General features: G+C 45.8%; 1 protein-coding gene across 3 annotated transcripts in view; it reads right to left on the bottom strand.

Moving 5' to 3' along the window:
• Positions 1-14,482, bottom strand: part of MECR (mitochondrial trans-2-enoyl-CoA reductase) — a 74,498-nt gene extending 60,016 nt beyond the window's left edge. Inside the window, exon 1 of one of the 3 annotated variants that reach the window (XM_073563410.1) lies at positions 14,305-14,482. In XM_073563410.1, the coding sequence (XP_073419511.1) occupies positions 14,305-14,402 (98 nt within the window). In that variant the 5' untranslated portion in view covers positions 14,403-14,482. Of the gene's footprint in view, positions 1-14,052; positions 14,072-14,163; positions 14,221-14,304 lie in introns of those variants that run through there. The other 2 variants (XM_073563425.1, XM_073563417.1) reach the window with 2 other exon arrangements.
• Positions 14,483-24,342: the final 9,860 nt, after the last annotated feature.

Genomic DNA, 24,342 nt, shown 5'->3' with positions numbered 1-24,342 from the left:
ATGAAACTGAAAGTGAAAATGTGTTGCACATTCTTAGTAGTAAAGCTCCTCCTCTAGACTAGATCATACTAGGTGTGCGTCTTCCAAGCATCTCACAGCTGCCTGCTACTCAGAAGAGGAAGACTGTAAGAAGTATTATCCTTTCAACAAACTTTGCATCAGTTAACTGTGAGTACATGAGGAATAATAACAGTATTACTGACCACTATATCAGCTGTACGACCTGGCAATAATTTTGTACAATTGTTTTTAGGAAAAACAATTGTCATTTGGATTGTGAATGCAAAATTAAAAGCCTGAGAATGTCAAAGAAGCATCACATTAAATCAGCTGTATTTGAACATTTCACCATCACTCAAGATAGAAAACATTATGTCTGTCAGTGTATGACAAATGATCCAGATGAAAACAAATGCTGTGAAGCCAAGATGAGTGCATATTCAGGCAAAGATAAAAATGCTCCTACCCGAGCTTCTAATCTAAAGAGACATTTACAGCGCTTTCATCCAGAAGTACTGAAAGCAGTGGATGAGAAAGACTGCATCCAAACCAATGAACCAGTGCCCAGCTCTTCCAGCCAAACAAAGGAGCAGCGAACTTTGCAGCCATCAGTTGCAAGATATTTTGTCAGTGGCAAAGTTACTGTGACAATGACAGTAGATACAATTAAAAAGCAGATCATAGAGCTTGTTGTAAAGGATAGTGTGCCTATTTCATTATTTTCACGACGAGTTTTTATGTGTCTGAATGGGGAAATGGCCCGCAAGCTTGGTGTTTCTCTGGAGAAAGAGAGTATTAGAAAATTAGTAATCGAAGAAGCTTTTAAACAAAAGGAAGAACTTAAAAAAACTCTCAAGGGACGGTTTCTGTTTCTTAAAATGGATGCCTGCACACGTCAGAGTGAACTATTTTGCCATCAATGTCCGATTTGTTTGTGACAAAAATAAAATAGTTACCAAGACATTGGCAGTAAAAGACACCAAAGCTCATCACACCAGAGAGTTTCTCCAGGTCTTGGTGGAAAAGGTTCTGCAAGACTATGAACTTAAAAAAGAGCAAGTTCTTTCTGTCGTAACTGACAATGCTGCAAATATGATAAGTACTATTAAGCTAATGAATGAGAGTAATGATGGTGACCAGCAGCTAGAAGAACATTCTGGGTCCACAGACACAGAAATGTTTGAAATAGAGGAACACAGTATTGTAACTGAGGAGCAAACTGAAGTTGGTTCAGATGAACAGCAACATGATAGTTTAGATGATCTTGTTGAAACTGTGTCAATATGTTCTTTCATTCATCACATGCGCTGTGTTGTGCATACGCTACAGCTGGCTATAAGAGACAGTCTGCAAGAAGGACATGCTGCTGCACTGATTGGCAAGGTGAGAAAATTGGCTACTGTTGCCAGAACCCCTAAAGTTGACTCAATTTTGAAGAGACGTGCTGGAAAAGGGGCAATTATTGATCAAGCCACACGATGGGGCAGTACTTACTTAATGATTCAGCGCTTGGTTGAACTGAAAACCTTTCTTGTAGACATGGCTAACCCTCAACTGACGCTAAATGAAAGTCAGTGGAATCAGGTGACTGAGCTGGAAAAATTGCTAGAGCACCCATTTACAGTGACTAAAAAATTACAAGCAGAGGACTTAACTCCAGGTATTTTCTTAAAGGAGTGGAAGAACCTGATGTTTCGCCTGTCCCAAAGAGGAGGGTTAATTGCAAGTGGCATTGCTACATCAATGAAACGGAGAGAGGAGCTACTATTACAAAATAACATTCTTTTGGCAGCTGTTTATGTAGACCCAATGCATCGGATTCTTCTAGATGATCAACAGCTAAGTAAAGGAAAAGAAGCTCTGTTTGAAATAGCAGTAAGGATGAAAGGGTTGCAGAACAGTCAGGAGGAACAAGAAGAATTTGGTCGTCCTGCCACATCTTCACCCTCATCATCAACTGATGAAGAATTTAATTTCGAAAAATATTTGGATCACAAGGACCGTGCAAAGCGTTCCCGCATAGAAGAAGAGTCATCCCCATCAAGGAACACAGCCAGTACATTTCAGCAGAATTTTTCATGTGCACTAAAAGAAATTGAGAAATTTGACCGTTCATCAAAAATAACAACAAGCGACTCCTCTGTATCCTGACATTGTCAGAGATGTTGCCCGAGTGGTTACTGCTTTGCCACCAACACAAGTTAGTGTAGAGAGGTTGTTCTCTGCTCTCAAAATAATTAGATCAGATTTGAGGGCATCCATGAAGGAGGATCTGACAGAGGCAATACTTTTTCTGAGGACAAATTTATAGATTTCTTCTTATTAACTGCATAAAAGTGTTTATTGCATATTTACTTACAGTTTAGAAAAGTTTATAAAAGTTATTTGCTATATTCTAATTGTATTCTAATAAATGTAGTTTTTGCTCTAAGTGGTCTGATTACTTATATGATGGTGAGAAACTGAATAAGCACGATGTTTAATATTTTACAACAGTAAATTTGTTATGAATTGGCCATTTTTATGAAGGAGTCGGAGTCGGAGCCTGATAAAATCCAGGAGTCGGAGTCGCAACTGTGGCTTACCAACTCCACAGCCCTGGCTTGAAGTTCACTTTTAATCTGTTTAGAAGTTTTTCTGGGTTCTTATATGTGCAACTGTAGTCACAGGAACATCAAGCTGCTTGGAGATGGTCTTATAACTTTTACCTTTAACATGTTCATCCCCTCAGTTCCATCACTCTCATTCCCTTCTTTTGAAGTCCACACCATCAGGCTCTTTCGTCCCCTCTCCCTCAGAGTAGCGGTCATATACCGGCCCCCAGGCTCACCCACCCACTTCCTGGACCATTTCTCTGCCTGGCTGCCGCACTTCATGTCCTCAGAACTACCAACCCTTATCCTGGGAGACTTCAACATCCCCATTAACAGCCCCACTTCCACATCTGTATCCCAGCTTCTATCACTAACCACTTCTCTAGGCTTCTCTCAGCTCTCAACCTCAAACACACAAAGACGGTAACACCCTGGACCTGGTTTTCGCCCGGCTCTGCTCAATCTCCTACCTAGATAACTCACCGCTTCCCCTCTCTGACCACAACATTCTCTCCTTTACACTCACAAATCCTCGCTCACCCCAGCACCCTCCTACCTACCATTCAGTCAGAAATCTACAAGCCATTAACCCTCATACACTTTCAGACTCCCTACACTCATCATTGTCCCCAATCTCTTCTTTGTCCTGTCCTGATCTGGCTGTACATCACTTCAATGACACTCTTAGAAGCACCCTTGACCAAGTAGCTCCCCTCACCCTCAGAACCTCCAAACACAGAGTGAAACAACCCTGGCTCACATCGCAAACCCGATTTCTCCAGCGATGCTCTAGGTGTGCTGAACGCTTATGGAGGAAAACACACACACCAGAAGACTTCATACACTTCAAATTTATGTTAAGGACATATAACTCTGCCCTTCACCTCGCCAAACAGACCTACTTCACCACCCTGATCTCCTCACTATCCAACAACCCCAAGAAACTTTTTGACACCTTTCACTCCCTCCTCAGGCCAAAAGCACAAGCCCCTATCACAGACATTTGCGCTGATGACCTGGCCTCCCACTTTATAGAGAAAATAGACAATATCCGTCAGGAAATCCGCTCCCAATCACCAAGTTCAGTGACTCCCATCCCTCCCTGCATTTCCCCTGGCTCACTCTCCACATTTGCTCCCATCACAGAAGAAGAAGTCTCCAGGCTCCTCTCCTCTTCTCGTCCAACTACATGCACAACCGACCCCATTCCCTCACATCTCCTCCAGTCTCTCTCCCCAGTCGTCACAACTCACCTAACTACAATCTTTAATCTCTCCCTCTCCTCTGGCATTTTCCCCTCCTCCTTCAAACACTCTATCATTACTCCATTACTAAAGAAACCCACCCTTGACCCATCCTGCACAAACAACTACAGACCAGTCTCCAATCTCCCCTTCATCTCTAAACTCTTGGAGCGCCTGATATACTCCCGCCTTACCCGTTACCTCTCCACTCACTCCCTCCTAGACCCTTCACAGTCCGGTTTCCGCCCCCTACATTCGACAGAAACTGCACTCATCAAAGTGACCAATGACCTTCTGACAGCAAAACGTAATGGTGACCATTCTCTGCTCATTCTTCTCGACCTTTCTGCAGCTTTCGACACTGTTGACCATCCTTTCCTACTCTCTAGGCTCCAGTCACTAGGCATTAAGGACACTGCTCTTTCCTGGTTCTCCTCCTATCTTTCCGACCGCTCCTTCAGTGTTCTGTTTTCTGGCTCCACTTCATCTCCTCTTCCTCTCACTGTTGGGGTACCTCAGGGCTCAGTCCTTGGCCCCCTTCTCTTCTCTCTCTATACAGCCCCAATTGGACAGACCATCAGCAGATTTGGCTTTCAGTACCATCTTTATGCTGATGACACACAACTGTACACATCATCCCCTGACCTTACCTCCACTGTACTACAGAACGCCACTGACTGTCTGTCTGCAGTCTCCAACATCATGTCTGCTCTCTATCTGAAACTCAACCTCTCCAAAACTGAACTTCTTCTGCTCCCACCATCTACTAACCTCCCTAAATCTGACATTTCCCTCTCTGTGGGTGGCACCATAATAACACCCCGACAGCAGGTGCGCTGTCTGGGTGTTATGTTCGACTCCGATCTCTCCTTCACCTCCCATATACAATCTCTTGCCCGCTCATGCCGCTTACACCTAAAGAACATCTCTAGAATCCGCCATTTTCTCACCATGGAAACAACAAAAACTCTCACTGTCGCCCTGATCCACTCCCGCCTAGACTACTGTAATGCTCTATTAATTGGCCTCCCTCTCACTCGACTCTCCCCTCTCCAGTCTATCCTTAATGCAGCAGCCAGGGTTGTCCATCTGGCTAATCGTTTCTCAGACGCGTCCGCTCTTCGCCAGTCGTTACACTGGCTGCCAATTCATTACAGGGTACAATTCAAAGTACTTGTTCTCACCCACAAAGCTCTCCACAGTGCGGCACCCCCTTACATCTCCTCCCTCATTTCTGTCTATCGGCCTAACCGACCGCTGCGCTCTGCAAATGACTTTCGACTAACCTCTGCCCTAATCCATACCTCCCACTCCCGACTCCAAGACTTCTCCCGTGCTGCGCCAATCCTCTGGAATGCTCTACCCCAAAATATTAGGACCATCCACAATTTGCATAGTTTTAGGCGCTCGCTCAAAACACATTTGTTCAGAGCAGCCTATCACATTCAGTAATCAAAGTCATGTTTGTGTGTGTGTAGCCCATTCACTATCTCCTTCTAACCCCCACCCCCTGAAGATGGCTGGACCGTCATTGTAAATACATCATTGTAAATACAAACCTGTGCTTTGTATCCCCCCCACCTCATTGTAGATTGTAAGCTCCACGAGCAGGGTCGTCTTATTTCGCTTTAATTATTGTATTGTTAACGTTGTTACTTGTGACTGTTGTGTTTGAAACTGTTCAACTGTAAAGCGCTGCGGAATATGTTGGCGCTATATAAATAAAGATGATGATTATTATTATTATTATTATGTTTGTCTATAATATTCTTTCTAATCTCCTGAGACAACTCTTCCCTTCCTCTGGTCCATGTTGAGTGTGATACGCACCATGTCACCAAACAGCACAGTGAGTGTCCGTAGCCTCTATACAGGCCCACTCACTGATTCCAAATTGTAGACACCTGTGATGCTAATTAGTGGACACACCTTGATTTAACTTGTCCCTGTCGTCACATTATTTTCAAGTATACCATGATTTCTGTCCAGGCCTATTTCATGAGTTTTATTTATTTTTTAAAATTCTGTGGAAGCATGGTTGAAAATCAATGTTTGACTTTCATTTGTTCATTTTCATAGATTTTTTTTTTTTATTACTTTTGTCAGATTCAAGTTATTTCTGTCACCATCATGGATTTTTCGGTCATTAAACGAGGGGTTCTAACAATTTTGACCACATGTGTACATGCTGCCTGTGGATCAGGCAGAATGTATCAGCTGTCAGGATTCCCTTAAACCTATGATTGCTTGATCCAGTACACACACACACACACACACACACACACACACACACACACACACACACACACACACACACATTACAATACTGGAGTCTATTAAATAATTAGTAATACTTTGGCAAACGTTGGGGCCTTGAAGCATCACTTCAACATTTTATTTTATTTTACAGGTAAAGTAGAATAACTTGTGCAAGTTCCCTGACCCTATTAAAGGGAATCTGTCACCCCATTTTTCGAGTATCAGCTGCCAGAACCGCCATCAGGGGCTTATCTACAGCATTCTGTAATGCTGTAGATAGATAAGCCCCCGATGTAACCTGAAAGATACAGCCATGACGGGAAGCAAAGAAGAGGACGTCACCGCTACAAGATGGGAGGCGCCAGACCGCGACACCCATCGGACCAAGACCGGACTGCCCCCCGGTGAGTATAATATAACTCATTTTTCTTATCTTTCAGGTTACATCAGGGGTCTATCTACAGCATTACAGAATGATGTAGATAAGCCCCTGATGGCGGTGTCGGCAGCTGACAGTCAAAAAATGGGGTGACAGATTCCCTTTAAAATTCTTACCAGCCGCCACCTTTCTCTGTTACTGGTGCTGCTCAGGTCCTCTTCTGCTAGTTGTCATGAGCCGTATTGGGACAGTGTTTGCTGGGAGACTCGAAGGTCACTTCTCACTGTAAGTCTATGAGCCAGAAGGAGGCCGGAATTTAGTTCTCATAGACTTACATTGAGCGCTTCAGACGATTTACCTTTGACTTCCTGTCAGTCAGAATCTGCGGTCACATTATGGTGGATCAGGACTGGAGTGGCACCGTTAACAGCAAAAGACAGCGGCTGGTAAGTATAATACTAGGGGCAGGGATCATGGATTAGTGATAATACTCGATGGCTGAAAAACAAAATGCTGGAGTGCTGCCATAAAAGGAACCTGTCAGCTAATTGATGCTGCCTGAACCACGGATAGCATAAATTTGACACTGGATGTGTTCATGCAGACAAGTATGCTGCAGTGTTTCAGAGAAAACATTCTTTGAACAGCTGCCCGCAGCTCAGATAATCCGAGGCTCGACTCTTGACCGCTTCTCCCCTTCCCGATCTCCTTGACCGTCAGTCTCTCCCTCTGGTGAGCATATACTCTGGTGATGAGAAAAATAGTCACCGCTCCACTGTTCAAAGTATGTTTTCTATGTAATGCTGCGTTTCAGGGTAAAAGATAAAGCGCTACCATAACACGCAAGGAGTATCTGATTCATAATGGGTTTGGTAGAATAAATTAGCCTATGGGACCCAACTCTGTACACTGTGTACATTTGGCAGCAGCGGGAGCCGATAGTAACTAGTTGGAGGTTGTGCTGGGTGTTGACCCCCTTCATTCTGAAGTTGATTACCTATCCTAACAATAGGTCATCCATATATAAGCCCTGGACAGCCCCTTTAACCAGTGTCAGTATGTTATGGTGTAGGGGTGAGCGTATGGAGTGGGCTCAGAAGCTGAACCTGTTCCATTCTGGGCAGATGCTGGCTGTGTTATAATGACAGCATCAGAAATTGACGGCAGTGATTGCCAGTTACCACTGCTAGCTGCTGTTTAGCCTCTTAAATGCCACTATCAACCATTGAAAGCAACAATTAAGTGAGAGATGATGCCCATGTGTATATAGAACAAGGTATTAAACAACTGCAAGTTCAAGTCCCCTATGAGGACCAAGAAAAACTCAAAGGGTGGTCCGGAAACAACATTGATTACTAAATGTTTCTTTGTTGAAATCTAATTGCTTTTTAAATATACCTTTATTAAAGAGTCCCTGCTGTTCCCTCTCTAATTAACAGATTTTTTTATTTATCTACTTCCGGTTTGATGACATTTGGTTTGTGAATCCCCAAATGCATGCTGGAATACTCAAACAAGGAGTCATCTGAAAACATAGGCTGCGGTCACTGGTCCCACCCTGAAATGAAGTGTCATCAGTGAGGTCCGTTTCAGGGGCTGGGCCTGTCCCAGTTCTATTGAGCATGTGTCAGATGTATGCTCAGTATGAGCTTCCTCGTCACTGTGCCATATCCTTTTCAATGCACAGTGACAGTGCACTCCCTCGCCTTATCTGATGAGAAGGGACGAGCCAGCAAGAGAGGGCACAGAGAGCGTGCATTGTAAGCAGGATTCCGGAGCAGAACTGGTTTCTGCTTTTCCTGCTCGCAGAGTCCTCTTGACAGTGCATGCTTGTTGGCTTGTCCCATCTCATCAGATAAGACGAGGGAGTGCACCGTCAGTGTTGCATTAAAAATTATATTGCACAGTGACTCAGAGCGGGGCAGAGGCCGAGACCACAGCTCCTTCCACTTGATGGCATCTTGTTTGAGTATATCATGATGCACTGCGGATTCTAAACTCGTCATCAAATCAGAAATAAAAGTAAAAAAAATAATACCAATTAGAGAGGGAATGGCAGGGACTGTTTAATTAAAGCATATTAGAAAATATATTAGATTACTATGTAAAATAGACAAGACACTTATGATTAAAATCATTGTTAGTTTTGAACCACCCAGGTAAAGGTTTTCTGTCTAAACAGAAAAAAAAAAAAATATATATTTGAGTACGGTAATTGGTCAGTATTTCACATCAGTATTTGTAAGCCAAACCCAGGAGTGGGTGATAAATACAGAAGTGGTGATGGGTTTCTATGATATGCTTCCTCTGATTGTTCCACTCCTGGTTTTGGGACTCAAAATTGTCGCCGTTTTCCATCTATACAAGTTTGGTATTGCCATAATCGTACTGACCCGGAAAGTCACATTGCAGCCACATTAAGACGTCTTCTTCTCACACCCCTCACTTGGCCCCATAAAATAATAAAACCTACACTCAGCTCCCACGGTGTTGGCACTCACTCTTCCGAGGCTCCCTGTAATGATACTACGAATATGCTCATACTCAAAGTACCCTTCTAGAACAATCCATGGCTTCACTGACACTCCGCAGACATACGCTGTGGGCTTTTGACCCCCCCCCTCAGCTCCTTCTCACTACACACTCTCTGTAACATGAGACTCCAGTGTTATGATTGAGTCACCGTAGGAGGCAAAAACAGAAATGCTAGTTAAGTCCAGAAAACCAGAGCAGTTGGCAGCTATCGGATTGCAGACCCCTGATCCTATCACAACTAACAGTAGCCGTGGGGGGTTCCTACGATGCCCTGGACCCCTCGATCACAGCAGGAGAATTAAATAGGCCTACAGAAAGGGGAAATCTAAACTGCCCCGGAGCAGACCCCAAAGCAATAGGCAGCCCCCAACCTATAATGACGGTGAAGCAAGATGAAAACACTAACACAGACAGAAAGATAGACTGAGCAAAGACGGGGCCCAAACTACCTAGATAGGAAAGGACAGGAAGGCTGCTGTCTGCAATCCGTGAAAAACCCTATGAAAATAAGAGCCAACAGACTGACAGTGAAAAAGGCCCTGAAGACGCTAAGCTTCAAAAAAGCTATGTCAGTACTCAGGAATATTCTGAAGACAGAGCAACCGGCAAAAGGAGATTCAGCTCACCCCAGCAGGGAATGGCAGAATCCAGAAAAGCAAGGAAAACAAAAACAAAACATAAATGCAAACAGGCAAAGCAGAAAACTTAGCTTTAGGGAAGCAGGAATCAGACTGGTGTCCTAGAAGTCCACAGAGAAATCACCCGCAGGGCAGAAGGGCGTCGGCAGCCTTATATCCAGTCAGTGATTCCACTCAGCCAGTCATCCTCATTAGTCTCAGGTGCCTGATAATCAGGCTCATTACCTTCCTTTACCAGAATAGGGAGTTCACCAGACCTCAGTGACGAAGGGGAAAATGAACTCACAACACTCCAGTGTGTGATTTCACCCTCCCTCCTTATACCAGCTAAAACTGGTTGAGCAACTTCCAAAACCACATGGTGACCTTCTTTGTTCCCTTTAAAACTTAATAGTATGGCATATCTTGACCCCAGTTGGTATTATAGGTATGAAAGTTACATATTTGGGATGTGCTTCGTTAGAGCTACTCAGTGGAAGCTCATTTTGCAGGGGTCTTTGCCCTGGAAGCCTGATACCGAGAGGCTCTGTGATGCATTTTGATGTATCGCCCCTCCCCCACACCGCATGGTCTGCTATGAAATGACTAATTAAGCAGTTGTGTTTTTCTTCTTTTAATCCCTGTTATTTTGTGATCGCTTGTATATATGATTGTCTCCCTTTATAATATTTTTTATACCTTTTGTAAACACTGCCTACCTTTTGGAGTAAAATCTATAAAATTACTAGCTTTGTTTCTCCTTGCTCTATAACATACATTAACGTCTTCTGAGGCTAAATTCGCTAGTGACTGGGTTGGCTCCTGGGCCGTTACGAATCATAGAAATAGGAGCTGGTGGCGGCGCTGTGTCCTGGGCTTGTTGGGCAAAGCTGGCAGTGACGGAACGGGTTTTATAAGCGTATTGCCTGGCTGCAGCTGGGAGTAGTTATATTTCCCTCCCTGTAGCGTGCCTAATAGCCAGTACACATCCAGGCGGCCTGTCTGGTGACTGATTACCCTAGGGGTAAGGGGTGCACCAGAGCCGCAAGTTCCAAAACAGGAACTGGGGTGGGGTCATAAAATAGGATCCCTGACGAACTGAGGACAACCAAACACCCCGGTTCATGACACTTCCTTCTGCATGCTGTGACACGACGCAGCGCTGACATCATTGTCCCTGTCTCCTGTCGAACTGAGCAGGAAGAGAAAGTCTGAGATCAGCTGCAGCCCCGACTTCCTCTTCATGTTCTATATGTCTGAAGGACGGGACACTGACACCAACACTGATTGGGTGACGGGGTCACAACACTGCACGAGCCAACACTGCGGGAATTATAGGTTTTATTATTTTACTAGCTGAAGAGCCCGGCGTTGCCTGGGCAAAGTAACTGTAGTTAGTTATAACAAAATATGATTATCCTCCATCCCATAGTCCCGTGCCCATATACCCACCATACATCCTCCATCCCATATTCCCATGCCCATATACAATCGTAGAGTTGGAAGGGACCTCCTGGGCAATCTGGTCCAACCCTCTGCTCAAAGCAGGATTCGCTAAATCATCCCAGACAGATGTCTGTCCAGCCTCTGTTTGAAGACTTCTATTGCAGGAGAACTCACCGCCTCTCGTGGCAGCCTGTTCCACTCATTGATCACTCTGTCAAAAAGTTTTTTCTAATGTCTAATCTGTGTCTCCCCCCATTCAGTTTCATCCCATTGCTTCTAGTCTTTCCTTGTGCAAATGAGAATAAAGATGATCCTTCTACAATGTGACAGCCCTTGAGATATAAATGTAGACAGCTATTAAGTCTTCTCTTTTGCAAGCTAAACATTCCCAAATCCTGCAACCTTTCCTCATAAGACAGGGTTTGCAGACCGGTCACCATTCTGGTCGCTCTTTTCTGAACTTGCTCCAGTTTGTTGATATCTTTTTTAAAATGTGGCGTCCATAACTGGACACAATATTCCAGATGAGGTCTGACCAAAGAGGAGTAGAGGGAAATAATGACTTCACGTGATCTAGACTGTATGCTTCTGTTAATACAACCTAGAATTGCATTTGCCTTTTTTGCTGCTGCATCACACTGTTGACTCATATTCAGTCTGTGATCTATTAGTATACCCAAGTCTTTTTCACATGTGCTGTTGCTTAGCCCTATTCCTCCCATTCTGTATATGCTTTATTTTTATTGCCCAGATGTAGTACTTTGCATTTTTCCCTGTTAAAAACTATTCTGTTAGTTGCTGCCCACTGCTCCAGTTTATTTACCGTATATACTCATGTATAAGCAGAGATTTTCAGCACTTTTTTTGTGCTGAAAACGCCCCTCTCTACTTATAAACGAGTCAATACTCACCCTCCGTCGCTGGATCTTCCTCTTCCCTGCATCTCTCTCCTGGGGCCGGCAGCTCTTCCTGTTCCTTTGCAGAGCGGTCATGTGACCCGGCTCATTAAGGTCATGAATATGGACGCATGTCCACTCCCATTCATTACCTTAATGAGCCGGGTCACATGACCGCTCTGCAAAGGAACAGGAAGAGCTGCCGGCCCCAGGATAACAGAGATGCAGGGAAGATGGAGATCCAGGGAAGCCAGGAGGGTGAGTAGGAGGGGAGGGGGTTGCGTGTACTGTTTATCACTGTTTGTGTGCTCTCTGGCATTGTTTATGGGGGATTTCTGCCTCTGCTTATGGGGAACTCTGGTACAGTTTGTGTACTGTCTGACATTGTCTAGGGGGACAGTGTGGCACTGTTATGTACTCTTTGCATTGTTTGTGTACTCCCTGCCTTCTTAAGGGGCGCTCTGGCATCGTTATATGTACTCCTTGACTGTTTATGGGGGCGCTATGATATTATGTGTACTTCCTCACTGCTTATGGGGGTGCTCTGGCATCGCTATATGTACTCCTTGACTGTTTATGGGGGCGCTATGTTATTATGTGTACTCCCTGACTGTTTATGGGGGCGCTATGATATTATGTGTACTCCCTGTTTATGGGGGCGCTCTGACACTTGGAGCTTTCTCAGTGTCACCGGTGATTATATTATTATTATATGATATTATGTGATGACTGTGATACCAGGACAGGGATGAGGGGACAATGCATACCCGGCTTATACTCGAGTCAATAAGCTTACCCAGCTTTCTGTGGCAAAATTAGGGGCCTCGGCTTATACTCGAGTATATACAGTATATCTTTTTGAATCCTCTCTCTCCTCTAGTACTAGCTATCCCTCCTAGCTTTGTGTCATCAGCAAATTTATTCAGTTTACCCTCAATTCCTTCATCTAAATCGTTGATAAAGATGTTGAGCAATACAGGGCCCAGGACAGAGCTCTGTGGTACCCCACTTGAGACATTCTTCCAACTGGATGTGCAGCCATTTACGACCACTCTTTGGGTCCGATCACTAAGCCAGTTATGAATCCACCTAACAGTTGCCTTGTCCATTCATTTTTTCAATAAGGATTGTGTGAGATACTTTGTCAAATGCTTTGCTGAAATCAAGATATACTATATCTACAGCATTTCCCTGATCCACCCAGTGATTCTGTCATAGAAGGAAATTAAGTTAGTTTGACATGGCTTATTAGTTACAAGCCCATGCTGACTCTGTTTAATCACTTCATTCTTATCCAGGTACTTACATACCCATCATACATATCCTCCATCCCATAGTCCAGTGTCCATATACCCATTACACATCTTCCATCCCATATTCCCATCATACATATCCTCCATCACATAGTCCAGTGTCCATATACCCATCCTACATCCCATATTCCCATCATACATATCCTCCATCCCATAGTCCAGTGTCCATATACCCAACATACATCCCATATTCCCATCATACATATACTCCATCCCATAATACCGTGCCCATATAACCATCATACATACACTCCATCCCATACCCATATTCCCATCATATATATCTTCCGTCCCATGCCCATATACCCATTTTGACATCATCACCATGGAAACCATTATGACATAAGTCACCACTGCAACCATTTTGACATCATAATGCAGGGCGGGGCTTGATACACACACCTATATATACATACTCACTCAGCTATAATAAATATATAGTAGTGGACAACCCCTTTCAATAAAAAGAATCCCCCCTGCAAAAAAAGGCATTATCTCACTTTGAATTATTTTCTCTCTTTTACATGACAAAAGAGTGCCATTCAACAAATAAGCAAGCTATACAATTTAGTTTTAATTTAAAAAATTAAAAAAAAAGTTATATTTTTCCTCCTCTTCCATCAAAAGCCATTAGTAGACACATACAGAATAGACCATGTCCTTAATGGGTTAACAGACATGGGTTTCCGGCTTTTTATTTAGGGCTCTTGCACCTGATTCCTGCTCTCATCTATCCTTGTGTGGTCTCCATATATGAAGTCTCACTCACCAGCCCAGCATAAGGTTACACTGCCCCCTTGTGGCCCAGCCATGCCACGCCCAGGCTGGCTGCTATATATATAACATACGGAGACCTGTCACTACTGCACTCAGTCCTTACACTAGTCAGTAAGAGCTGCCTGCCAGAGCTGTAGTGTGGACACGCCCCTTCTTCCCAGCAGCCACCGGTCTGTCACGCTTCCCGTGTGTCCTTCTTCCCATGATGCCGTGCTGCTATACCGTTGTATAGTGGGCGTCTTACCGTAGCACCTGTGTGGGCTCTCCGTGCTTCTCATACACTAAGCCCCGGGCTGCAGCGGTGCCGAGCTGACGCCGAATCAGCCTCACCACCGGCCACATGTCCGCGCCCTTCTGTCGGTTCTGATACGTGACGCTTCGGCCACGCTCCCTGCACGTCGCGTCAGGTTCCAGGCCACGCCCACTGCTGAGTAAGCGCGAGCCAGCTGGCGGTGACGTCAGAGCGGTGCAGCTCCATTACCGCCTGGGATGCGGCTACACCGGAGGGCTTTGGGTGAGGTCATCAGACAGTTGGTGTGGTGACCTGCTGGAGCGATCCCCTCCGGTGTAGCCAGTTCTGCACTGACACCACTAGCATTGTAGACCCCTCTTCTGAGGCCTTAGTGCAGCAGACATCACCCGTCACTCGGAGATTTGTTACACCGTTCTATATTTTATGTATTTTGGGTAAAATTCATGTTTTTCCCAATTTATAAAGCTTACATTTTTATTGTGGCTTTTTGTAATCTAAATTGCAGTCAGCGCTGATTGTTCAGTGTCACCAGAATGTGACCTCTCCTGTCTGTGACCGCTACTGGCCGCAACAGTGTGAGGAGTGGGCGGAGCTTCACGGGGAGAGACGTAAGAGAGCGCCACCAGCAGTCATCATAAGAGCGCCACCGACAGACATCGTAAGAGCGCCGACAGTCATCCTAAGAGAGCGCCACCGACAGTCATCCTAAGAGAGCCGACAGTCATCCTAAGAGAGCGCCGCCGACAGTCATCCTAAGAGAGCGCCGCCGACAGTCATCCTAAGAGAGCGCCACCGACAGTCATCCTAAGAGAGCGCCACCGACAGTCATCTTAATAGTAATTAGCTAAAATTCACCGCACGCTCTCATAGACTGATTTGCAACCATTAGTGTAATTTTATTAGACAAAAAATAAAGATGAGTGCCAGGGTACAACATTGGTCCAATCCTGTGAAGTACAGTATTCAGATGTACAGGACATCTTGTTCTTCGGGATCCATTTTTGTGCTTGCAACGCCATTTTGTTGTTTACGAGTTAAATTTTGTAACTTAACTAGATGAAAGTTCACGGCTGTTATGAAACCAGACTGTTCTAGCTTGTACGAGATATGAGATGGACCCTAAAAGAATGTGCTATTGTTCTATATTCTACGTCATGCAGCTGGGGACATATTCTGATTTTCTTGCAATACTATTGGCTTAAATGTATTACGATTCTATTGGTAGCTGTATACTTTGCATAATTAAGCAGAATGCTATGTAATGTGAAAGACAGTAAAGGGGCTCAGTGATCTGCCTCGATCCTCCCGTACAGAGACCCCCGTCTCCGTGTGGTCATTCCCAGTTGCTAGCAACGCCCTGTAAATTAATTTGGAAATCACTGGCTCAGCCGTGAAGGGTTAATTTAGCCTTACCTCAACAGTCTTGGCGCCCAAACGTGGGACCCCCGAGTAGGGACACCTCTGCCCCCGGAGGACAACAAGACAAAGGACCCTCGGAACGGACACAGGTGTTGGAAAATTGGGACTGATCACCCCCCACAGCCGCGGTAAGTTGGCAGTTATACTGTTCAGACTGGCCGTTGGTGTGGTTTTCCTGTGCTTGTTGCTGCAAAGAGGATCTGAGGTTTGTCCCCTGGTGGGGTGATTCATGGGTGGAATCATATAGAGGTGTAGTCCCGTTGGGGGCCCAGTGCTCGAACCGTACCTCATAAGGGACGGACACCCCGGATTGACCAGTGATTGTGACTCTCTTTATAGTCAAAATATCCTGAATTCCTGGTCATTGTTAGTTATCAGGCGTGGTTATGTGATCGAAGATGGGTAGGATACGTAACTCAGGTATATATAGATAGATATATATATATAACCAGAGGTGTCCGGAGGGATAGTCTGAGACGCCCTCCTCCTTTCACCGAGTACCGCGAATTTTGGGCAATCCCAGAGGGGGGATTATTGACCCTGTGGAACAGACTGAGACAGCCGCTCCAGTATTGTGCACAACTGAAGTAAGGATATTTAGCTCTAAATGAGAGAATCTGTGGAAGGAAAAGAAGAATTTTGTGGCTTGGCACATGAATTGTGTGACGAAGGTGTTAGGAAGAACAGAGAAAGTGAATTCTCATTGTTTCTGTTACTGCTATGTTGAAGAAGGAAAAATTGTCTATTATTATGGCAAAGACGGAATGTTTTGTGGTTCAAGAAAGTGACTGCGCTGTGAGAATGTGATTGGTTACGAAGGAACTAAGATTGATATTAATGTGTCAGGGAAATAGTTAAAAGTGATGATTTGAAAGAAGAGGTCTCCCTGCTAGATGACAATTGTACAAGGAGACCGAGAGTCGCAGCCCCCACCTTTTCTTTGTTAAACGCTCACAGTATCTCTTATGAGCCACCGCAGAAGAATTTAACCTGTCTGTTCAGCGTACAGAAAAAAACCCAAAAGCAAACAGCAGCCTCCAGCCCCCACCGCAGCTGCGAGCACACAGTGTGCCCTTCAGCCCACACAGCAAACTCTTGCCCCCCCTTCCTCGACTTCAGCTAGTGGGAACCCTGCTCCTCTGCCCCTCCCTGCTAATTCTCGTTACTGCTCAGTTCGTGATCTCTCCCACATGTCCTGTAAATTTACTAGGGGCAGATTAATTATCACAGTTCCGCTCCAGAATACAATTCCAAGATGATGGTCAGATGTTTTTTTTTTTTTTTTGTTATAAAATCCCTATGTAGATGAAGACAGTGAGGAAATTTGTATTTTGCATGCCTTTCCCACAGTTATGATGGCCCTGATAGGCTCAGATCCATCCCCAATATTTCCTGAGGATCAATTACTCACCCCATACCTCTCAGAGATACTATCTAAAATCTGGTCAAAAGGGCCAAATGATATAGGGAAAATGCCTGTAGAACCAGTAAAAGTGTTTCTCAAACCTGGTGCCTAATCCTTATACTCTTTTGTCCCAAATACCCCAGGATGCTGCTTGGTTTACAGTTATTGATCTTACCAATGCCTTCTTTAGCATTCCGTTACACCCAGATTGTCAGTTTCTATTTGCATTCACTTATCAGGGACGACACTTAACATGGACAGTTATGTCACAAGGGGCCCAAAACAGTCCCAACCAGTTTGCAAAAAAAATATGAGCGAGTGTCTTTTGCCATTTCTGCCATTGTTAGCCTCCTTAAGTATCTAGCAGCACTGAACTGTCGGGTTTCGGCCTCGGGACTTCAGTTCTGCCTTGGTCAAGTGATATTCTTGGGTCACTGTCTCCTTCAGGGTGCCAGACACCTCGCAGAAGAATAATAGCTGTCAGCTCCCTTCCTTTCCCAAAAGATGAAGCTGAACTCCAGCGTTTTCTTGGACTATGCACTTATTGTTGTCAGTGGATACCGGATGCATCCCGCATAATGCAACCCCTTTACAACGCCTTGAAAGACGGCATAATGAGCTATAAGGAAAGATGGCAGTGATGAGGATTACCTCCAATATGATTGTTCCCAACTTCTGACTGAAGAAACAGCTACTCCACCAAATGTCAGTGAGAATCCACTCCCAAATCCTGATCTGGTGTTATACATGGATGGTTCAAGATATGCTGACGAGTTTGGTAGATTCCACACGGGATATGCTACTACCACAGAGGACACTGTAGTGCACACAGCTGCACTCCCGCTCTCACAGTCAGCACAAGAAGCAGAACTCCAGGCTCTGTCTACTGCATGTACTTTGGCCAAGAACAGATGGGCTAATATATACACGGACTCACGGTATGCATTTGGTATTGCTCACAATTTTGGGGCTCTATGGGCCAATCGAGGGTTTATTACTACTGCCGGAACCCCAGTGAAAAATGCTGAAGCTGTTAAAACCCTCATGGACTCAATCAAATTACCTACTCAGGTGGCTATTATCAAAGTTAAGGTGCACGGTCCTAGGAACAGTCCACAGACTGTTGGCAACACATTTGCGGATATGCAAGCAAAAGCCGCCGCTCTCTTACCCGTTGAACCAACCATACCAACTATGGTGACCACACGCTCTCAGCGTAAACAGTTACAAGAAGCACTGACCCTACAAGAACCTGATGATCTACAACAGACTGAAGTTTTCTGTCGGACCCTGCAAGACCGCTTAATGACAACGCAGATAATGTCTCCAAAGGAAGAGGTGAAGCAATGGAAGACTGATGGGGCACGTATGGATAATGGTCTCTGGAAAAAGGAGCGACTTGTGTGTCTCCCTAAGCGGATGTACCCTGCTATTGCCACATGGGCCTACACATCGAGGAAAGAATCAGGCCCTCGCACTGGTGCAAAAATTCTACTGGGCCCCGGTTCTCCAGTTGGCCGGAAGCATTCCCTGTTACCAACATGACTGCAAAGACCACAGCGAAGAAACTGGTGATGGAAGTTATATGCAGATATGGGGTTCCAGAAGTTTTTTAAAGTGATCAAGGCCCGGCCTTTTCTTATCATGTGTACCAAGAAGTTCTGACAGTGCTTGGATCCACTGTAGCCCTCCATACTCTGTACCACCCACAATCCAGTGGGGAAGTTGAGAGGCTGAATGGCACACTGAAGGGACAATTGACCAAAATGATGCAGGAGACTACGGGTCCATGGCCAGAGCTCCTACCCATTGTACTCTACCATATCCGTACTACCCCTATTGTAAAATATGGCCTGTCCCCATATGAGATATTGTTTGGTGCTAGGCCCCCAGTTGCAAATTTCCAGCAGTTATCAGAAGAGACTGACAGTGCTGTTCAATGTGTTATTCAGCTTAGTAAAAATCTTGCTAACACCCATGTTCTAGTTTCCTCTTCTTTTCCAGATTCAGCAGAAACCGACACCTGCTATAACCTGAAGCCTGGTGATTTGGTAGTCGTGAAAAGGCATGTCAGGAAGCACGGACTAGAACCCTTGTATGACGGTCCCTATGAAGTCCTCCTCATCACCTAACAAGCCAATCGCAAATGAAGGGACATAATGTTTTGGTTTTCCGCATTTTTCATATTATTATTATTGGTAGAAGTTAAAGTTAGAAGATATTCAATGACTCAGAGATCAATACAATAAAGACAATGATCGTAATAAGGACAGTTGGTGGTCAGACACCTTCTCCTTTCTCAATCCAGCCAATTGATTTAAGGGAATTGGGAGCTGGGGAGCTGGGATCTTACAGAGCTTGTTACACATTGCTACCTATATCCTTGTTGTATATGTGATACTAAAACTTGTTCTTTGGTGTATTTCTGTATGTATTAGGAAATTCTACACTAATACAGCTAATGATGATACCAAAGGTGTCATTGCCCCTGCTCTTCTCTGCACCGATCTCAAAAGGCTACTTGATGAAGATGTTGAAGCCAAGCACATGGCTACCTACAAAAGATCCCCATCACCGTCATCAAAAATTGTTATTCGTAAATTGTAGTATACAGGGGGGACGGGTGCGCCGCGACAGCCATGACTGATAACACGGCATCAGTCATGTGAAGACCAGTACCCCTCGAGCTTATGGCTTGGGATAGCACCTCTGATGCTGCATATGTGTTATCAAAATTTAGGGGGGAATTGTGAAGTACAGTATTCAGATGTACAGGACATCTTGTTCTTCGGGATCCATTTTTGTGCTTGCAAAGCCATTTTGTTGTTTACGAGTTAAATTTTGTAACTTAACTAGATGAAAGTTCACGGCTGTTATGAAACCAGACTGTTCTAGCTTGTACAAGATATGAGATATGAGATGGACCCTAAAAGAATGTGCTATTGTTCTATATTCTACGTCATGCAGCTGGGGACATATTCTGATTTTCTTGCAATACTATTGGCTTAAATGTATTACGATTCTATTGGTAGCTGTATACTTTGCATAATTAAGCAGAATGCTATGTAATGTGAGATTCAGTAAAGGGGCTCAGTGATCTGCCTCGATCCTCCCGTACAGAGACCCCCGTCTCCGTGTGGTCATTCCCAGTTGCTAGCAACGCCCTGTAAATTAATTTGGAAATCACTGGCTCAACCGTGAAGGGTTAATTTAGTCCTACCTCAACAGTCTCAGTCAGAATAGAAACACCCGACGTTTCGACCTTCCCGGGTCTTAATCATGGGGTTGCTTGGGTTCAAGAGGAATGGGCGCCAGGGTTAGAGGAGTAGCCGTGCAAATGCTTCAATGCGGTTAATGGCAACCTTTAGAGAATTTAGGCCAAAAGCCGGTCTAGTCCTGCTCAGGTTAAAGCGTAGCTGCTTGCATATAGTCTTGTGTATTGACAGTCATTGGTGGCCAGTGGTGGTAAATGAGTCCTGAGGCTGTTGGACCACCGGAGATATACTTGCGCCCTGCTCCCCACACCTTATCATTCTCCCCTGCTCTGCCGGTGATCAGCGCTAGCAGGAGAGAATGATGAGTTATAGCCTGCACTATAAATAAAAAAAATTGCATGGTTTCCCCCGTACTTTTGACAACCAGCCAGGCAACACTGACAGCTGTGGGCTGCAACCCTCAGCTGTCAGCAAGGATTGTTATCAAGAATAGAGGGGTCACCATTCTGTGTTTTTTACTTGTTTAAATAAATAATTTAAATAAACGGCATAGGATCCCCCCATTTTCGACAACCAGCCAGACAGCTTGGGGCTGGTATTCTCAGGCTGGTAAGAGGCCATGGATATTGGCCCCCCAGCCTAAAAATAACAGCCGGCATCCACCAGAAAAGGCACATCTATTACATGAACCAATTCTGGCGCTTTGTCCGGCTCTTCCCACTTGCCCTGTAGCAGTGGCAAGTGAGGTTCATATTTGTGGGTTTGATGTCACCTTTGCATTGTCTGGTGACAACAAGCCCACTGTCATGCCCGTCATGTCTGTTATGCTGCATGACCCCTGGAGCAGTGTGCATGTGCACCTCACTGTTAGGCCTGTCATGTCTGTTATGCTGCATGACTACTGGAGTAGTGTGCACGTGCACCTCATCTCATGGCTGCCTGCCGTTGCTGGTGCTCACTCGTGCTCTACCTCATGGCTATACGCCATTGCTTGTGCGCACATGTGCTTCATCTCATGGCTGTGCGCCATCGCTAGTGTGCATGCGTACCTCACCATGGCTGCATGCCGTTGTTGTGCGCATGTGTGCTTTACCTCATGGCTGCATGCTGTTGCTGTGTGCGCGCCCGTCTCTGCTCTGCCTGCTGCAGTCCTCTCTATGGTCCTGGAGGACCGAATCCAGCAATCCTCTCTATGGTCCTGGAGGACCCAACCATATGGTCCTTTCTATGGTCCAGGAGCACCTGACCCAGCGATCTGCTCTATGGTTCTGGAGGACCTGACCCAGAAATCCAGGAGCTAATGCCCTATATCAGACCGCCCCTTCCTATGGTCGGGGCCTGAGTATCGTGTTGCTTCCCTGCTAGGCTGTTTGGTCTGCTCGGTTGCTCCCTGTATTCTGTGCCCCTGCACTCTGCCCTGTTGTGCTTCTTCGCACACGCTCTGTGCTTGTACTTCGTCTGGTGTCCTGTGTTTGTCCTTTGTCTTGTACTTCGTCTGGTGTCTTGTCTTCGTCTGGTGTCCTGTACCTGATCCTGTATCTAGCCTTGTGTGCCTTCTCTGTACTCCCTTATTGTGCTCCTTTAGCACAAGCTCTGCTTCTCTCCTACACTCTGTCCTATCGTGTTCTCTTGCACAAGCCTGTTTCCGTACTGTGCCTCGCCGTGCGGTCTGTACGCGCTTTGGCCATGTACTCTGCTTTAAGCCGTATCTTTGTATTCTGCCTTCCCGTGCTCCTTTAGCACAAGCCCTGTCTTGTACTCTGTGCTTTGCCATATACCCGGCTCTGTGCTCTGGCATACACTCCGCTTTTCCCTTGTACCCGGCTCTGTGCCTCAGCATACGTTCCGCTACCTGTCTGTACTTTGCTCTATGTTTCTGACCCGGCTCTGGGCTCTAGCATACGCTCCGCTTCTCTTTCTTGTACCCGGCTCTGTGCCTTAGCATACGTTCCGCTACCTGTCTGTACTTTGCTCTATGTTTCTGACCTGGCTCTGGGCTCTAGCGTGCGCTTCTTTTTCTTGTACCCAGCTCTGTGCTGCAGCCTACGTTCCACTCCTTGTTCTGTACTTTACTTGGCCTTGTTTCTCCGCGTGCCCTTTGCACGCCCCTAGCCTTGCCTCGTCCACCTGTTTGTGCCTCAGCTGTGCCCGCCTGCTTGTGCCTCAGCCGTGCTCGTCGGCCAGTGACTTATCTGTACGAGAGTATAGAAATTCCAGGCTCTACCACACACTAAAGGTGCTCTGGGGGTAAAGAATCATAAGTAGGTGATAAAGTAAACCCCGGCACTCAAATGAGGAAAAAAGGAATGTATATGCAAAAGTGAATTTATTAATTGACACACTGCAAAAGGGACCTAACCAAAGCAACAGCACCAACGTTTCGGCATAGAGCCTTTCTCAAGGTTGTTGCCTTATGTTTATTTGTATTATTGTGTATGTAAATACGTATGTAAATATTCTGTGTATCACTTGTACATATCGCACTCACTATTGTTATTTTCACACCTTTTCAGGCAACAACCTTGAGAAAGGCTCTATGCCGAAACGTTGGTGCTGTTGCTTTGGTTAGGTCCCTTTTGCAGTGTGTCAATTAATAAATTCACTTTTGCATATACATTCCTAGTGACTTAGCTGTGTCTGCCTGTTGTACCTCAGCCGTGCTCGCCTCAGTCTTGCCCACCTGTCTGAGCCCCAGCCCGACCAGCTAGCCAGTGCCCCAGCCGTGCCCTCTGTGTATGTGGCGCCCCTGAGGCTCAGTCGCCAGAGGTACTGCACTTTCTCCTAAGGTGTGGTGCCCCACCATCCAGGTAAGTTGGGGGCTCCTGACCACGCTCCAACACTCGCACCCCACACAATAGAGTAGTTCAGCAAAACCACATTGCGGCTTCTTGCTTAGAGAAAGGCAGAGCACCTTTGGTGGTTCCCTGCTTGGAACACGACATGCTGGGAGGTGGGTAGAGTTGAGAACATATAAAAGAGCGGGACAGTTCCAGGATTGAGGTTCAGTTGAGTCCAGAGGAGTAGGAGAGAAGCCACTCGGGAGGAGTGGGGATCCCTGGAAGAGGGATGGAGGAAGGAGTGCTGCAGCTGCCTCAGTGATCTGAGCCAGCTGGCACGGTAAAGGAAAGAAGGAGAAGGACATTGAACTGAAGCCTGAGCTTCCATAGAAGGGAAAAGACAAGTACGGAACGTAGGAGTAAAAGGGAACACAGAGGACTTGGGTTAGAGGAAGAACCCTGCCTAGAAGTTCTAAGCGCAAGGCCGGGGCCTGGTCCCCGAGGTTGTATGGACACTAATGGTTCTGCAGCAGACACCGGTGGAGTAGTTGGCTGTAAATGCACTACTCCCATCTAAGACTTGAGGGCACAACAGCAACACGGATAGAGACCGGGACTTAGGAGTAGAGTCCCCGAAGCAGGCTACATCTGTCTGCCATGTAAGTAGAGTTCTTGGGAACATCTGTCAGGAGGAACTCCAGTGTAACACAGTACTAGGAGATCTTCACACTTAAAGGCGCTATAGAGGAGACGTTCAGGAAAGGCACATAAGTTGGCGGAGTGTGGAAGGGAGCATTCCATCTTGCCTGGAGGTTGACTGGGTCCCTGACCCGGAGGACACGGCACAGAAGCGGGCACTACAGACTGTGAGTAAAGCTTTGGAACTACATGCCCTGGTGTCCTCCATTCCTTCCTGCGTCCGTCCGCCTGGCACTGCTGCATCCCCTGCACCGGACACTACACCATCTAAGTGTCTCCACATCTACACTGCCCTGGGACAACAGCCCTGCCTGTGGAGGGCTATACCATCCTTGCTGCACCACACCATCTGTCCCAGAGGATCTGTCTGCAGCGTCGGCTTAACACCTCCCTTGCCGAACACCACAGGTGGCGTCACAAACTATTCATTTAACTACATTTAAACCATTCACATTTTCCTATTACTTGGGCGCCCTGGGCCACGGTCCGGGTCACCGCCGCTGTGACACATCCC

The sequence above is a fragment of the Dendrobates tinctorius genome, unplaced genomic scaffold (assembly GCF_039654945.1).
Source record: "Dendrobates tinctorius isolate UK_male_01 unplaced genomic scaffold, ASM3965494v1 ptg000015l, whole genome shotgun sequence".
In the NCBI taxonomy this organism is placed as follows: Eukaryota; Metazoa; Chordata; class Amphibia; order Anura; family Dendrobatidae; genus Dendrobates; species Dendrobates tinctorius.
This window is presented reverse-complemented; position numbering and strand designations above follow the sequence as displayed.